General features: G+C 36.8%; 1 protein-coding gene across 1 annotated transcript in view; it reads left to right on the top strand.

The window, feature by feature from the left end:
- The first annotated feature begins 1,406 nt into the window (after window positions 1-1,406).
- Window positions 1,407-17,763, top strand: part of TRIQK (triple QxxK/R motif containing) — a 56,703-nt gene continuing 40,346 nt past the window's right edge. Inside the window, exons 1-2 of the mRNA XM_066333393.1 lie at window positions 1,407-1,496; window positions 17,173-17,253. Coding sequence (XP_066189490.1) covers window positions 17,193-17,253 — 61 coding nt within the window. The 5' untranslated portion in view covers window positions 1,407-1,496; window positions 17,173-17,192. The remainder of the gene's footprint in view (window positions 1,497-17,172; window positions 17,254-17,763) is intronic.

Raw genomic sequence — 17,763 nt, 5'->3', positions numbered from 1 at the left:
CCATGCGAAGATAGCTCACGGTTTTCCTTCGTGAGCACGAGTCTACTCATGATGCTGGCCTGTGTGGTGTGTGTGTGTGTGTGTGAAACCCCTTCTTGTGTGAGGTGTTAGGGTGTCTGGAGCTGGACAATTCGCTGCTCTGTGTATGCTGACCCCCCAGGTGCAGTGGAGTTCTGCTGGATGTGTTCGGCTGGCGGTGGGTGTGCAGTAAATCTGGTCCAACCCGGAGTGTTGAGCTGGCTATGTTTGCCTTTCAGGCGTGATGTGTTCCGGGTACATTGGACTCCTTTGTTTCTTTGCAGAGTGCTCTGGTCATGCCTGTGCTCAGAAAAGCCTGGACAGAAATATGTGAGAATATGTGAGCTGCAAAAACTTCTAAATGTGAAGTGTTGGCAGGGGATTCTCTGCCACGCTGTCCAAGCAGCTCTCAAGTTGCTCCACCTTCCATCAGCCCACACAGTTACAAGGACGGATCACAGTAGGATCATATACTCTCTCTGAAAGAGCTTATGGTGTAATTGGGCTGTATATACAGCACACACCTTCACACTCAGTAATTCAATTGCATAAGTTTCGAGTTCCTGTTGGGGCCCAGGCTCATTTCTAAAGAGCTAATCAGAATGGAAGGGTACCTGCTATTAAAGATACATTGAGTTCTAATGCAGCCTTTGCTACTGATACCTGAGTTCTATAGTGGAAAACTTTATAAGTGGTGTTTAAGGGATACACAAGATTCTACAAATCCGGGAAAAATTTAACTGTTTCTTAGGTAATGCTGTTTGGTGCGTTATCCTTGGCTGAATCACTTCACTCTGGTACAAAATGGGCTGGGGACAAACCATTGTTTAGAACATAGCTTGTCTGCTCGCCTAAAGAAAATCTAGGCCAGCTATTTTGTTGACGTGTTTGCCTTTCATCATGCATGAATACAATTTACTCTCTAGGACTTCTTTTCTGTCATTGTGGAAGTTGGAAGGATGTAAATCTACTTCAGATATAATTTATATGTAGTTTTCTAGCTTAACCTGGTTGAGCAGTAGATGAGCACAACTAGAGACCCCAAGAGGTCCATCAACAATCTTGGGGATTCTCTGAATTTGACTGACGTAGCGAAGAAGAGATTACCACAATGTTCTACTGACTTCTCATTGTACTTAAAATAGTATTTTGTATCTGCAGAAACAGTATAGAAAATACTTTTTCAATGGAAATGTGAGGGCTCTTCAGACATCTAGGTTTTGAAAGATTAAGTCTGATCAGATTACTAAAGCAGAGATGACTCTTTAACAGTGGTAAAATTCCTTATGTATTTAGCTTTAACTCATATATTGAGTTTCGTACAAAAACGTATATGTGGCTTTTATAAAGTCATATAAACAGGACTGTGCCTTCCATTTCAGATACAAGCAACTGAATTCCAGAGTTTATTACTGCATCAAGTTGGATGACCGGGATTTTTCCATACATCTTTCCTTGAGAACATACTTTAGTGAAAGGTAATATGCAAGGAGATACATACTTTCTTCATAAAATTGGGAGTAAAGGCAGTACCTTTATTACTGCTTTTTGTTTGGTTGGTTGTGGTTTTATTCTATGAATTTGAACTCTTCAGAGTAAGTTTATATGCATTGAAAGATGCTACACTCACTTCTGCCAGTTCTGGATTTCGTACTTCTTGCTGTTAGACTCTGCAGCCTCTTCAGATAAGGAAGCCAATTTCTGTTCCAGTTGGAAAGTCTTCTACTTCACTGTTGGTCAAAAATACAGAATGTCTACTCATGTACGCTAATATGTTAATCTGTGGTATTGTGGTATCTTTAGGTTTTACTTAGTTGAAATTCCTACAGCCCAGTCTAAAGGGCATCTGAAGCTCAGTGTACTTTATGGCAGTAGCTCCAGAAAACATCCAGTTTATAGTAGACCCTATGCAGAAAACAAGACAAGGTTTTATTTGGACTATATTTTTGCAGCACAGTGAAAAAATAATGGTCCTTGCATTTTTCTGTGAGATTTGCTTCTCTAGACCATGAATTAAGTTTTGGTTAGATAATTTTTAATGCCTTTCCAAATGAATTTGAACCATCAAGACATCATAATTAGTGTTAATCGCAGTTCGAAGTTTATGTGAGATTTTTTTCATAACTGGGAAGTTGTTGGATTTTTTCCTTTGGGATATTTCCGTGTTAAGCCAAGTTTTGCATTCAGCAAGGCAAGCTGTGAATTCTAGGAGAGGATAGTAGTGGGCTAACGTTATAAAATTGGGTTGCCTGTTAAAAAATCTAAACCAGTTTAATGTCATTGCGGGGAGCCAAGTCACTCTGTTGTGAAGAAAATATGAATTATTATGTTTACATGTTATGAGATACATAAAGAGAATACAACATAGAGGAGTGTAAGGTGTAGACAAAGAAGCCAGTGACTTCTGTTTGCAGTAGAAGTTTCCCCCAATGCCCCAACTCTCAAAGAATACTATTGTTGTAATGCACTTACTCCTGGGAAACAGAAGTGTGAAAGTCAATGTTTTCTGACCCAAACTCTGCCTTAAATTTTTCTGCTCTTGTGAATTTTTTCATTACTTGCAGGTTTACTTTGCTTGGGGAAAAAATGTGAAAAGATTTACAGAATAAATACTAGCTGATCATTTTTCAAAATAAAAAATGAAGTGCTTTTCAGTGAATGGCTATCCTCATTCCAAGTGAAGTCTGCAATGATTAAATATTAAAATGATCCATGGTTTAAATGAATATAAAAAAAAAATTCAGGAGATTATTACTAAGATTAACATTTTTAATGTTTTAATAGTCCCATAGTTTATCAATCACAGGCACAGTGAAACTGCTTTTAGCTAACAAACCTGATGATCCCATATATCATTGCAGTAATATGTACAACATGGACCTTGTGGTATGGTAGGTGAGATGAAGAAACATTGTATCTTACAGCTCTTTGATAATCAGGTTTTTTCTTGAAGTACTTTTTGACACACAAAATAAGCAGGTAACATTTTTCTTTTCCTTTTGAAAATAAGAAGGAAAGTTAGTTCCAGAGAAACTGTGGTGTTTGCTGTAGAGGAAGGAGCTGTTGTTTCATGTAATGACAAAGGTAGATGGTCACTGGTATGGCTGTGGAAGAATAACAAGTTCTTGTGTGTGTGTTTTCAAATAGAACTTCCATTAATGCAGCTTTGATATTGCAGAATTATCTGCAGCAGCCTATGATTCCTGATACATTTTTATTCTTTAGAATTATGTTTGAAGGTCATGGGAAAATGTCATGGAATCCCAGATGCTTTTATATCACTAGCTGTGCATGGATACCCCTGTAATCAGTGAGCTGAGTAAATACTTGAGGCATTCCGACATGGACTGTGCTAATTCCTTTGTTTCTCATTTGTTTTGTGGGTTTTTTTAGCCACAGGGCTAAAAATCACCATTAGTGATTTTTTTAAAGTTTGAGTCTGCTTTTTTAAATACACGCTGCAGTGATACAGTGGAGCTTTGCAGAATACAGTTTATTATGTCCTGAGATTTTTTTCAGTTTTAAATATGATTCATAGATCATCAAAATATTATTCATTCATGTGCTGTGATTGTTCTTGTCATCATCCTTCATTAAGTATGTTTTACAGTCAAAAAAGAGGCAGAATTGGGAAGAAATTGATGAATTAGCTGTTGTAAACCCAGAAGGGTTTGCTAAGAGGGATTGGAGATAGGAAGAGACTGGAGATAGGCCTGGACGTTGGGCTGGTAAAACGAATAAATAGGGAAAGTCTGTTCTGACAGCAGAAACTTACAGTGGAGAAGTCACTTAGAGCAGAAAGGACAAGTGTGAGAGGGGAAAGGAGCAAGTGTTGGCAGTGGGTTAGTGTTGGGAATGATAGTTGGAAAGTTAAAATCCAGAGGACAAGCTGAAGCACACCATTTTCTACATAAGTTTTTTGTCACTTACTAATGCTGTTATTTCTAGTCTTAGGTAAGAAAACAAATCAAAAACGGGGTTGTATTGTCTGTAGTTGGTTGCTTCTAACCAGAAAGCTAAATTAATCCTCATGTATTTCTATTGAAATAAAATAAATAGTGGAACAAAATAATAACCTTTTATATCATGAACTGTTTTTTATATTGGGGAAACAGATTGGGTTGAAAATGTAGTAGATTTTGAAGTCTCAATTGTTTTCTCCCTGGCTGTGCTGCGTGGTGTAAACGAAGAAAAGGTTAAGTTTACCCATGATAATTCCCTCTCACATTTGCATTATCAATCAACCTTTGTGGCTTTTTGTGCTTTTATCTATTGTGTTTTCATTGTAATCTTTACATATGAAGTTCTCAATTCTACAAACTCTTATGCTGAAATTTATTCACAAATGGCTCTGACAGATGTACTGTGGAAGCTTTAAATGCTGTAGTTTAAGATGGTGCCAGCTGGTCGCTTCTCCCCAGCCTTCAGATTGCAGTCTGTATGGAGGAGCTGGCAATGCCTGCACCTCAGGTCACTTCCCTCACCTGAACTCACATTTCTTTGGAAAGTGACATCCACCCTTGCTTTTACCATTTCATTATTTCAGAGTTAAAAAAAAATCCTGGGTCCTGGGCACAGAACATACCCCCTTTTGTTGTCCTTTCTTACAGCCTCCTAAACTATGGCAGGAGATTAAGCACCTGGGTCAGCAACATCTTAAAGCCTCTCAGACACCCAGAGCTTGTTGATTAGATTGCTCTGTAGTTTTAAGTTAAACATGTTTAATTTTTTTTTAATTACCTATATTTTCAATTTGTCACTGTACCAAACCAGTGGGAAAGACATTTCCAAGCTTGGCTTTACCATATCACCTCTTCTACTTAAACTTTGACTTTTAGGCATGATCGCTTTTAAAAGTAGACAAAAGCTTATATTAAAAACTATAGATCTTTCTTTCATGTAATATGTATGCTATAGAAATTGTTTAGTAGGTCATGTGTTGCTCTCACTGTTTGAGAAACTGATTACACTGCCTCCAATTAAGATTGCATCACTTGCTTTACAGCTAAACCAGTTTTGTATTACTTGTGCTCCTGCCAAAAGGAAATTGTTAACCTGAAGCAGAGGATTATTTGTTTTGTTTTTGTGTCTTGGCTGCCAGACTGAAAGCACACTATTAATATAGTTAGCATTTAAATTTTGTTAGGTCCTTGATTTACTCAACTAAAATTAATTTTAATATTAGAACTGTACAGTAACAATAAAATGGATGAAGAGCTGGTGAGCTGCCAGCACTCAGAAGTAATGGCTGGGAGGCCACTGGCAATGGCTGAGAGCTTGTGGGGACCTCCCCCAGCATTTGCATCAGGTGTGGTGGGTGTGCTTGTCCTTTTGGTCAGTTGTCTGTGTGTAAACATACAAGCAGTAGTGGCATGTGATGAATAGTTCAGTGATCGCTGGATTGATGAAGAAAGGATGAAGCTTAAAGCATGGCTGAGATTATGATAAAATGAGTCTGTTAGAGTGTAGTTTGTGTGCGCATGTCAAGGAACAAGGAATGCTGGATGTGTGTGCAGAATGAAAGATTTTTATCTTGTAAAGCTGTGGCTGAGGGAAACTAAGAGGTTTGTGAGAAAGGTCCTGTAGACAATGGGGATTTAAGTGCAGGGCAGTGTCAAGAAGGGCTGGTGCTGCTGAGAAGAGGTAGGAGCATGGTTTAAATAATAAGACCAGTGCATCTAGTTGCATCTAGAATGTTGCATGTAGTTTTATTTCTATGGAGAACATGCCCTGAAAAATTTGGAAGCATGATGAAAGTCCTGAAAGACACAGATTTAGTTCTGTTAGTAGAACTGCCTTTGGGAGGTCGGTTTGAAACTGAGTTCATGCTTGTCCTGGTGTTTCTGACCACACATCTGCCTTACTGCAGTCAGCTCTGTTAGCTCTGCCTCCCACCTGGTTGCTGCAGAGGCCCTCCTGCATTTGTACTGTTTAGTGTTCTAGGCAAGGCTGTGCTGAATCTGTATGAATTCCCTTTGCAGAGGACATGAAAAGCATTGTTTCTATTTTTCTGTGTATATATGCAGCATGGAAGGCTTTCAAAAACATGTTTTTCTACAAATTTGAGTATTATTTGAGTGGAACTGCTAAGAATTACAGCAACTAATAATTTACTGGGATTTTTTTTTAACTCTGAAATAATGAAATGGTAAAAGCAAGGGTGGATGTTACTTTCCTTGGAATTTTTTGACATGTTATTTAATTTATGAATGAATCTTGCTGTAATTTGGAGTGAAAAGGTTAATCAAATGTTCTTAGATTGATGCTTACTTTTTATTCTGAAAGATAGGATACCTGGGTTCTTTTGGTATCTTTTTGTGTATAGAAAGATAGAGACCAACAGGCTAAACAGAAATGGTATTCTGGGAAAATTATTATAGACACAAAACCTATTGAAAAAAACTTGAAACTATTTTCGTTTCAAGTACACCAGTGGGGTTAAATAATACTAATAACTTCTGTTAGAGTAACAGATCATAATAATTTAAGACTAAAGTTCCCAGCACACTTGCTAATATCTTTTATGGCTTCATTAAAATACATCTGAAATAACTTACAGAGCAGAGCTTCTGCATGAATTCTTCCAGTTCTGCATGGGAAGAGTGCCTGTTTATCTTCATGCATGTTTATATAGACCCATGGAAATTATGATGTAAATGTGGATGCTGTACTAAAACATAGCCATATATGCAGAGTAAGGAATTCAAAGCATTTGTATTCTGTCATTTATTGCACATAAGTAATGTGTATTGTATAGGCTTGGTTCAATTCTGTATCCTGACCATAGAAGGACACCATGGAATATGTACTCTACCTTGAGGGGGACCTTGAAGGGGAGGGGAATAATGTATGTAGGAAAAAGCTCAGGGCAATGGCTCTCTGACCAAACTTGTCTCTGTTCTGGTTTTGAGCCTTCACATTTATGCACTGTCATTGCTGGAAATAGTGAAGAGCTGGTAGGGTGTTTCCCTTGTACTATACTGTTACATATTTTTATTTACTCACCTTATTAAAATAAATAGATCACTGTGGAAACAACTGAGACAGCTGTAAAGCTGTATGTAAAAGAGGAGGTAACTTAGCTTCATTTTCAGAGTTGATCCAGCTCTCCTTAAACTTTTAAACTTAGTTTCAGAGCTGTAAAGCTGTTGATACCATAGTGGCCAGACTGGGCAACTGTAGCAGGAAGAGAACAGACCTGCAGTTTCTTGTAATGGTGCTGTGTTCTTAAAAAAAGCAATCTGAACTCATTTTACTGTCTAGATTACCTCTACCCTCATGCTCTAGAGGGTTTTTTTTTTGTTGTTATATGTCATCTACAAGGCTAGATTTCGGGCAGTGCAATCACCATCTCCTAATATAACTTTATGGCAGAAGCACACATTTTGCTTTGACTCTAGCCAAGGGCATGTGCAAACCCCTTGTCCTGGTTTGTCACCCAAGGACACCCCTAGTGCTTAGAGAGACTCTGGAAATCTAAGCAAATGGAGTGGATTGTCATCTGCCATTTTATCTCAGGCTAGGTTCCTTAAGAAATGCTCACAAACTGATTTTCAAATGATGTCTTTTAGCAGTCTTACAATATTCTGTTTATAACTGGTTTTTGATATAGGAATCTCTCATCAAAGAATCTTTTCTTTTAGGCCAGAAAAGGCCAACCTTTAACACATCAGAATCCAGGATCTTAAATAATGTTCTATCTCCTAAAGCAAACACCTATCAAAATGTGTTCAGCTTTGTATTTCACTAGTATTTTTAGGATAAATAGAATTTCATTCATACTGAATCACTCAAAACAAAAATCATTCATTTTTTTAATCTTTTTGTCTCAGTGCCATTCTTTCTTTTGGCATTCTTCATGACAATGGACCCTGAAGGAAAATCTCTTCCTTATGACAGACACCTGCACACTATTCAGGAGCGGAGGGAAGAGATGGGGTGCAGTCTCCTCCCACCCTGTTCCCATTAGTGGGAAGAGCCATGGAAAGAGTACAAACAAGCATTTGCACAAGTGGTTTCATCTGTAATCTTCATCTGTTCACAGGACGTTCTATTTCAACCAATACTTTTCTCCTGGTTGATGATTTTTTCATTTTGCTGCCTTTCTTCCCACGTGCTCTCCACAGTTTTGTTTTTTTTTTCCTTAAAATGAGGCAAAGAAACAGTTTACCAGATTTTTTGACGGTTATCAAAGCTTATTTTTTCATTTGGTGCATAGAAAGGTTTTAGCCTGATTTTGATCCATTCATTTGATTCAATCTTTCTTCAAAGTTCAGATTGTAGATAGATTTCAGTGATCTTCTACTCCCCTTTTTGCCCAAATATAACATAAAGCTCCCAAAGAGATGGTATCGTGTAAGCTATTACTTTATTCTTTATCTTAAAAATCATTGCCTTTAATGGGATCTCTGGGTAGTTTTCAGGAGAGCCAAGCCTTGAGCAATTTAGATAAAATCTGCAGAGAGTGCTTGGCCTATTGTTTTGAACTGCTTTGGAAACTACTGAGCTGATATTATTTACGCCATATTAAACTTTTCGCTCAGTTATGGCCTAATCCTTCAAAGCCAAATAGGACTTGGTTTTGAAAATGCTGCTGTTAACATCTGTGAGTCTGTGTTCACTAAGCCTGACTATTAAGCTCATTATTAAGTGTTGTAGGGCTGAGCTTTACATTTTATCTGCTAACACAAAGGTAGCTACTGGTTATCTACTGGTTTTGTCTCAATTTTAAAGAAAGAAAGTACAAAAATACTATATTGTGTTACGGCTGATGAAATGCATGCCAGCTTTATGTTCTGATCTTTATGGGGAAGATCTGCATCTGGATGCAGTCCTGTGCCATGTGTTCTAGGAAGACCCTGCTTGATCAGGAATGCTGACCCTGCTTTATCAGGACCAGATAACCCACTGTGGTCTCTTGCAAACTGACCAATTCTGTTACTACTCTGTCTTAATCAGCTGTTGAATAATGGAGGAGAACATAAATATAAAACCCACGAAATTAAATCTCCTTACATTTCATGTTTCTTTTGCCTGGTGACTAGAGTAGATGATTGTTTTTAAAAAGCTGAGTTGTTTTCCTGAATGTCTAATACAGCATGTGAAACAAAACCACAAAACAAAACAAACAAAAAAGCGCATAAAACTATTTTTCTTCATTCTTAGATCAGCCTATTTAATATTTTCTGAGCTGCAGTAGCTTCAGAGAAAGAAAAAAAAATGCACATTTGATGCTGGATGGAGAGATTACCCTTTAAGGCCTTTTGAACACCAGGTTTAGTAATGGAACTAATAATTCAGTTTTGCTAAGTGTTACAATTAGGTTTATGTGAACTGAAGTATTATTTGCTGCTGTCATTTGTAGAGTGCTTTCAACTTTTGCAAGCTTGCTCAGGGTAAGAAGGGAAGCAATCATTAGACTATAAATATGGTGAGCAGTTTTGGCAATTATTATGACTTGAAGTTGTGTGATGGGGTGTTGTGTTATACTACAGTGAAATATGTTACAGAAGGACACATTTGTCTGCCTCCCAGCTTTTTGCCTGCATGGTGTATTTGTGGCTGTTTTCAGTTCTTCTGGTTTTCAGTTATTAAGATAATTTATTTGCTGAGAGTTGGGTTTCTGCATGAATGAATGATAGACATATTCAAGGAAAGTGGATATCAATATTAGAATTAATGGAGAAAAGTTAAGCTGAGACTTATCCTCACATACTTTTAAAAAGTGGTGGTTTTTTTTTTTTTATAAACAGTGTGAGAACGTGAAAACAAAGGAAAAATTAAAATAGTTTCAAACTGTCTTGTTTTGATATATTACTTAATAAAAACTATTTCAGTTTTTAAATAATTTACTCTGAAATCTTATGGTTTTAGTAGTCTTAAGGTAAGGCAGGTGAAAAGAAAAGCACCGTAGAAACAAAAGCATGATAAATATGAAATTGCTACCTGTTCCAATTTTTGTGTGTGTGGGAATAACTTGAGAAGCTACAAGATTTATTTTCAATAAAGATCACTATACCATTTTGCAATACTGAAAACTTTTTGAAACACTCTTCTCTGGATGGTTGAGAACTGTAGTTTAAGATGGATAACTAAAGGAAAGAATAATCCCTAAATACTTTTTCTCACTTGAGGAAGAAATCAGAATTTCATTTCCATTAGAAATGAGCCTAAGCTTAAAAAATCTACAAATGAGAAATTAACAAGTGTGTATAATTAAAGAATTCAGGCTTAGAGCAAGGCCATGGCTTGTGGCAGTCCCAGGAAAGAAGTAGCATTTAGGAAAAGTAGAATATTTGTCAGTTTCCAAAACTAAAGAGGGGAGAATAGAGGGCTTAATTTCTCATTTAAAGAAGGGAAAGAAGTCAATTCTTCCCTTGCTGTAACACCTAGGAGGGCAAATCAGAGTATCAGAAAATCTGAGATTTTGGAGTAAGACTGGTAAAACCATATAGGACTCTCCTGAATGGCAACTTCATAACTTACTGGAAGTTAAGTGCTTAGGCAGACTTCACTGATTTTGATATTTAAGGTCTTTGACCTCTAACTTTATACCTGTTATGTAAGTCAGTCCCTACTTTATCAAAGGAAATGAGTGCTGGAGGGGTATGTGGCAGGGATCAAAGAGGGAGTAAAGTTGCTGGGATTTAACTGAGCTGCAAAAGTGTCCTCTGCTGACACATCAATTACTGAGACAGACCAAATAATTGTTTCTCATTGTTCCTCTTGACACAATGAATTTTTTTGACTCTTGAGGCAGAGAGCTGTGCTTCATTCTGTTTTGTGGGATGGTGATGTCCTCCCTACACCTTGTGGTACAGAGGTATCTATACAGCATCTGCAGGCACTCCCATGAAAGCAGATACATCTTTGGTGTATCTGCTCCTGGGCAATGAGGTGGTCTGGATACCTGTTCTCCTACCCTTTTTAGCTCTGATTTCTGCCGTTGTCCCATGTCCTTCCCACTGCCCCCAAAAATGTTTAGACAGATTCTGTTATTTCGAAGAACGGTGCTCTGAAATACTGCATATGGTGTCACTTACTGTGTAATTTTACCTTTAGCAGAGATTACTCTGCCCTCTGTGATCTGTTTGGCAAGGCAGAAGTGAACCACGTGTATGCTTTTTTCCTTCATGAGCTGCTTTAAGGATATTTTCTTGACACATCAGTGCCATCATAGATTCATAAAAATAGGGGGAAAAAGTTCTTTGAACATTTGGAATTTTAAATTTCTTCAGATGAAGATCTATCTTCATATTTAATTAAATACATTTCACTCATGCTATAGCTCTAGTCATCTCTGAAGTAAATAGGGAATCTTGTTCTGAAGGCATAAAAATAATGAAAATTAAATGTAAGGTGCATGGAATCACTACAGTTAGGAATATTGTTCTGCAAAATTTCCTGTTTTTTTGTAACAAGAATAACGACAATTGCTAAAATGATCTCTTTTATGTAAGTAGTGCTTTTATAAATGTGTTTTGGCCTACTACATTTTCATCGTGTAGAAGCAGATAGAAGCTTTTCTCTTCTGGGAATGGAAGGAGACTTTTAACATTTTTAATAGCCTGTCTTTGCTTAAGAAAGCAATTTTACATAAATACGAAGTTCTTTTAAAAAATCTTATTCAGGTTTTTCTGCCCTTGAAATTTTCACTCGTTCTCTAGCTGTGAGTACATTTAAGGATAGTATTTTCAACTCTTTGGATGTTTTTAAAAAAATTATATTTACCAAATTTTGTAGACTCTTCACTAGACAAGAAAATGCAAATATTTTGGTGTAAATAATCCCACCAAATTTTAGGCACTCTGAGAAGGTTTAGGAATATCACAAGAAAGCAAGATTGCTGTAGGTGATTTGAATTCCTAACCATTACATTTCTTTCTTACCCCTTGCAAAGGGAGTGGAGATGGCCTCTTACGTATCTTGTGTGTCTCAGCTACATTCCTGAAATTTAGTGGAACTAATCTGGGTTGTTGATGAAATAAGTTTTCCAGAATATATTCCCCTAATTTTGAAACAATCAAGAGAATATGCTCAAAATTCCTATGAACTATTACTTGTTTATTACTTCTGTTAAATAAATGCAGAGCTAATTTCATGAAGTTTGTAGATACTGTATAGCTAAAAAACAGGAGAGCAGCTCCTTTTCCTAGAGTGCAGAGGGTGCTAATTGTGAGTAACAATGTGTGTTTTGTTACTAGTGCTTACATAAAGCTATGAAACAGCCTGATACACATCTGAGTAAAAGTTGTAGTTCCTTTATCATTTGATTCTTGGGATATGGTACAGTGTTTGTTGTCCTTGTGTAGAACATTGAAGTTATTTTAATATCTATTCTGACTGGCATTATGGATCCTGTGTTTTTGATTAATTTTCCTAAATTTAATTAAATTTAAATCACCTCTGCTGCTTTCAAGCTTAAATTAAGTAAAGAAATATTACATTTCTTTTATTAACCAAAAAATAAATAAATCCCCAGATAAATCAGAGATAGATTCTGCAGGAAGCACCATGGGCAGGGGACTCTTTCCTTTGAAAGAATAGTCTCATTCTTAGAGAGGGACTTTCAAGAGGAATGGAGACTGCTGTAAGGCTTACTAAAGGACGTGAATGTATTTTGTTCGTAGAAGTGTTTTTTTAAGGTAGTAATAGTAGAGAAGATTTTAAAATTCTTTTTCTTGGCTACATTATGGTTAAATAATTAATCTACATTATTTTAGCAAGTTTGGCTGCAGGGTGCTTCCACTGCTGTATAGACAGACCTTATTTACTGTACTTGAGCAGTACAACAGCAACAAAAAAAGCCAATTATGATAACTGGCAGCAACAGTTTCCAAAATACCCACATGCAGGTGGCTTTCCACTTTAAATGTAGTGCTACCAGTTCTTGGGGATAACTTGATGTTTGCAGATGATCTGATGTGCTCCTTGAATTTTACCTGAGGTGAATAAAAAGCTATTTTTGCTCTCTCCTAACTTGTAAATATTAGTAATTAAACTAACAGCTATGGAGTTAACTGGGAGAAGACCAGTTCCTTCAGTGGTATCAGTAAGTTTTCATAGCATCTTTGAATCATGTTAAAAACTACTTGAATTATGAGTTCAGGTGATCAACCTGCATTACATCCAACAAAACAAACGAAGAAAGGAGTTATGTTTAAGGTGGATATCTATTTGCGATTAAAGATGAGGAACTTCTGCATATATACAGATGCCAAAGACTTGGTCCTGTAGCTTTACGTTCTGTAGTGGTTCTTTTCTGTTCTGAAGTTTTACTTGCTTTTCTGTCACCTGACTAACTATATTTCAGCTACAAAACCAGTCGTTTCATTGATTACTTCTTTAATGTGCCCATTGTGAATATTTAGGCAACCTACTGTTGAAGAGTGCAGACATGCTATCAAGTATCACTGCTAAGAAAGTTTGTACACGATGCATGTCTTTTGAGTGTTCACTGATTTACATTTTAAGGCTTATCACTGTTATTAATCATTTATATTGCACCAATAATGTACAAAGTGCAATCTCTGAATATATAAATTCTATTCTTATTTTTAATTAGTATTTCTAAAGTCATTCATAGTAAGTTTCTATTTCATTAAAGTAATTGCTTCAATTTTTTTAAATTGGTGTAGAAGATGCTGTGTATACATCAAGAACAGTGAATTGGGATTTAAAGTTTAGCCAGAGCTTGAATGGACATTTAGAAATGTTTTAATCTCACAAAATGCTGTTGACAGTTAGAGGTGATAATAAACAATTTATTAGTTAAGGAATTTATTACACCACTGCTTAGGAGTGAAAGAAGAGAAAAACAAAGTCATGTGTTTTTCTGAATGTGTAACTTTCAGAGGTGAATTACTAGAGGGGAAGCCAAAGGTGGGGGATACCACGAAAACAAAGATGTCTTTTAATCTTGTAGTATCTCTGAACCAGAAATAAATAAAAAATCATTCATTGGGGCCTTGCTTTGTTTTCTTAAAACCATCTTTTATAAAAGCTTGAAAGTTCAGGATGGTTCACATTGCTTTCATATTATCTGAAATTACTTTTCAAGTGTTTCCAGTAGCCAGGAGAAGGAGCAGTGATAAGCTCCTTTACAAGTGTTTTTAAATGGTTATGTTGTCATCAAAACTCCAGGGACTTGAAGGCTGCTTGGGATACGTGCAGCATTGCCTGCTGCCTATCTCTTTGGTTTGGCAAAGAAATGCAGGTGAAGCCAGATCCTCCATTTGCTGATGTCAGAAGCTGCAAAAGGGTCAGAGACTTGAGTGCAAATTTCTTTTATAGTAAAAGGGACCAATTATTGTAGGATGACTGCTCCTATTTTAAATGGGGAGAATTAGTTTTGTAACTCAAAAAGATTTCAGGCTTTTTCTTTATCAAGAAATGATTAGAAAGTTGCATTGAAAACCACTCCTACAGCAAGGTTTATAAATAATAAATATTACCTCTTATTAATGCATATTTTAGTTTAAGTCTAGCTCATGGCAGGTTGCCTCCTTGGGGAATATGGGATTCTTTACAAGAGAAGGTGATGAGCCTTAGTCTCCAAGGAATTAAATTGTGAAAACAATCTCAGTTTTTGTAAATGCTAATATAGATCTATTATTCCCTTTCCACATCTATCGCAATGAATTCTAAATGGTGGCTGATCTTCTATGCAAATAGCTGTCTTATTAGACACTGGGCTCTGTGTGCCAATGTCTCCGTGGGTTTCTCAGGCATTTGCTATGTAACCATCAAAGCAGTGGAAATGAATGATGATTACTACATCTCTTCGAAGAACAAAGAGGACTCAAGGTTCTAGGTGTGAGAGTTGGTGATGCTGAGCCATGCAGGCAAACGCCAAGTATCTCTGTAGCTTATTTTAAGTCAGGAAATAATTTTTGCCTGTGTTTTCCTGTTCTGTTTTTATTTGTATTGTTAAAACTGCAGTCTTTCACAGCTGATGTTTTGTTATTAACCATTAGGAGACTGGAAATCGCAAAAGGCAAGTCAAAACAGTCTCTTAAGAGTGGCATAAAAAGGCCAAGAATTAGTTTTGCAGTGTAAAAATGTATCTGTTACCTCCTCAATTAGCTGAAAATTCAAACAGTACCTTTATTTTTTTCATTCTAATTATTATGATGTGAATGTTATGAAATTCAACCCAGTCTAGAGAATTTCTGTGAAACATAATAGAGGGGGAAAGAACCAGTGAATTACAACCCAGTGAATTACAGTTCACTGCTAACATGTTTTACATAAAACAGGGAGTATTCTCTGAGTTCAACCAAAGTAATGTATGGAAAAAATTCAAACACTGTAATTGAATTTTCAGATTTTTAATGGTGCTCTTCTCTACCTTGCTATTATTCCTGAGTACATTTTAAAAAAGTTTGCTGACTTCGGAGTATCCAAGTTCATTGTATGCCATGTGTCCCACAAATGAAATTAAGGAGCCTGGATTTGTCACTTGCCATTAAATGCCAGTAATTCCTATAGAATAGATAAATATAAAATAATAAACTTTGTGGTTTTAAAATGCACAAATAACTAGTGGGCGTCATTCTTGCAGCTATATTTTAAATCATGCTTGAAGCTATGGAGAAAATAGTGGTGAAGGCTGTAAATTTGGGATGCTGGCAGTAGTGTTCAGCAGTGCCATGGCATGCTTTTTGGGTTGTGATTTGGCATCTCAGTCCCTTCCAGGTCTGCACTTCCCAGAAAGCGTGCCTTGGCAGCGACCAGGGACGCTTGTCTTGCTGTAGCACAGCTGGTTATGCCTAACAGAAAAGTACAACTCTTGCAGATACTCCACAGCCATATGTGCACAATCTGTACATGGTTTGTGGCTACCCAGGATGATTCAGCCGAAGCTTGCCCTTGGCATGGTGCTCACCAGGGCCAGTTGGGAAAAAGCAGGAGTTGGCTGCTGTGCATTTTCTGTGCTTGAACATTAAATCTGACACTTCTCGAAAATGTCAATCCTCTCTTCAAGTGTGGGTGTTGATGTTGGGACTCTTGTGTTGTAGAGGCAGTCACATGGTGGGGCTTATCATCACTGTGGCGAGTAATGTCTTCAGCCCAGCCAAAATTGTTCAATCCCAGTTTGTTGAGCAATAAGCATGACTGTACCAGCCAGTTATTTCTTAAACAGGGAAAAAGAGGTGAAATGAGCATGTTTGTAGAATCTGCCATGGCAGACCTGTGAGGGATGAATGTGAAAGCATAAGGTTTTGCATGTTAAAAGATTCATCAGAAGATTCATCAGAATTTGCTAGAGGACTGTTCAGATGATGCTTGTTCAGTTACATGAATGCTGTGGAAGCACCAATATACCAGAAAGAACATCTTTGTATGGATGATTATGCAGTTCTTTGTGCAATCCTAGCGTCACCTCCTTGTGAGGTGTGCAACATGACTGCAACATGAGAATCCCATTCAAGAGTCAGTATGGTTGTTACTTTAATGCAATGAAGGTGATTTAAACTATCAATACTATGCCTGAGATGTAAAATGCATACAGCCCCAGCTCTGTTTTTGTTCTCCTCTTCCTTTTCATTCACAGATATCTAGAGCCCATGGCAGGAAGATAGGAGAGTCTGGGGTTGCTGTGGTATCTGCTTCTCTCTTTTCTCATGGTGGCTGGAGGGCTGTCTCTGCAGGTGGGTTTCCTGAGCAATTTCACCTGTGGATGCACACAGCCTAGTCCTGCCTCCAACTCCTGTGTGTGGTGTAAATGTGTTTTCAATAATGGAAGCAGCTCACAATACATTCATTCCCTGGTTTACTGAAGAAATAAATTATATGGGAATGTGGTTCAGTGGTACCAAATGCTGAATTACAGCGCAATCAGTTTAAATCCTTTCTTTTTTCTTTATTTTCATTCAAACTAACAGGCATTCTGTAATGTTAATAACCCATGCACTGGAGAAAAAGGTATGTTTACAATGTATTTAATAGTCTTCAGAATAATGATGATTAACTCCAGTGTCTCATTGTACTCTGGGAAGGCTTATGTCTTTGTGTATAATCATGTAAATATTGCTTGTTACCATTTTTCTGATGTTATAAGCAATTGATTTTGTTAGTAGTTTATTTAGGAATAATATTGTGGTTTTTGTTTTGGTTTGTTGTTTTTTGTTTTTTTTTTCCTGATAATGACAGTGATTTTTGGATTGAAAACAATGGGTAGAAAAGATGCCTCTACATCAAGGACTCCTGTTGACCAGTACAGGAAACAAATAGGTAAGAGTTTGAAAGAAAAATTGGTGTGCTTAAAATAAAAACAAAACTTTTTTTTTTTTTTCCAGCAAGGCCCACTAGTGTAACAAAACGTAGCATTGCTCTTCAAAAACTTCATTTTGTATATGCTGTTGAGTAATTCTTTCAGCTTTATGAAGACAGTATTTTGAGTGACTTCAGATAAAGTCTATGCTGTGTATTTGGAAACACTAGTGAAATACTGCAGTGAAGTGGCTTCACAATGTTTTTGAACTGTTGGAACTTTCCTGATTTTCCTGTTTGTCTCTAATTTCATATATGAGCATTTCTAACAAGATAACTTTCCTTATTCATAACAATTTTTGATACACTGAATGTTACAGACCTTTGCATTGTGTAGCAGCCTTTACTGTCACACTAATGGATATTTTAAACACGTTAATTTTTTTCCTTAGGACTTTTTCTGTCCTTATCTAGTACACATGTAGGTAACATGTATACAAAGTATGTACATGCACACATGTATCTTCATAT

This window comes from Sylvia atricapilla, chromosome 1 (genome assembly GCF_009819655.1).
Source record: "Sylvia atricapilla isolate bSylAtr1 chromosome 1, bSylAtr1.pri, whole genome shotgun sequence".
Taxonomy (NCBI): Eukaryota; Metazoa; Chordata; class Aves; order Passeriformes; family Sylviidae; genus Sylvia; species Sylvia atricapilla.
The sequence above is the reverse complement of the archived record's forward strand: the minus strand, read 5'-3'. Positions and strand labels throughout refer to the sequence as shown.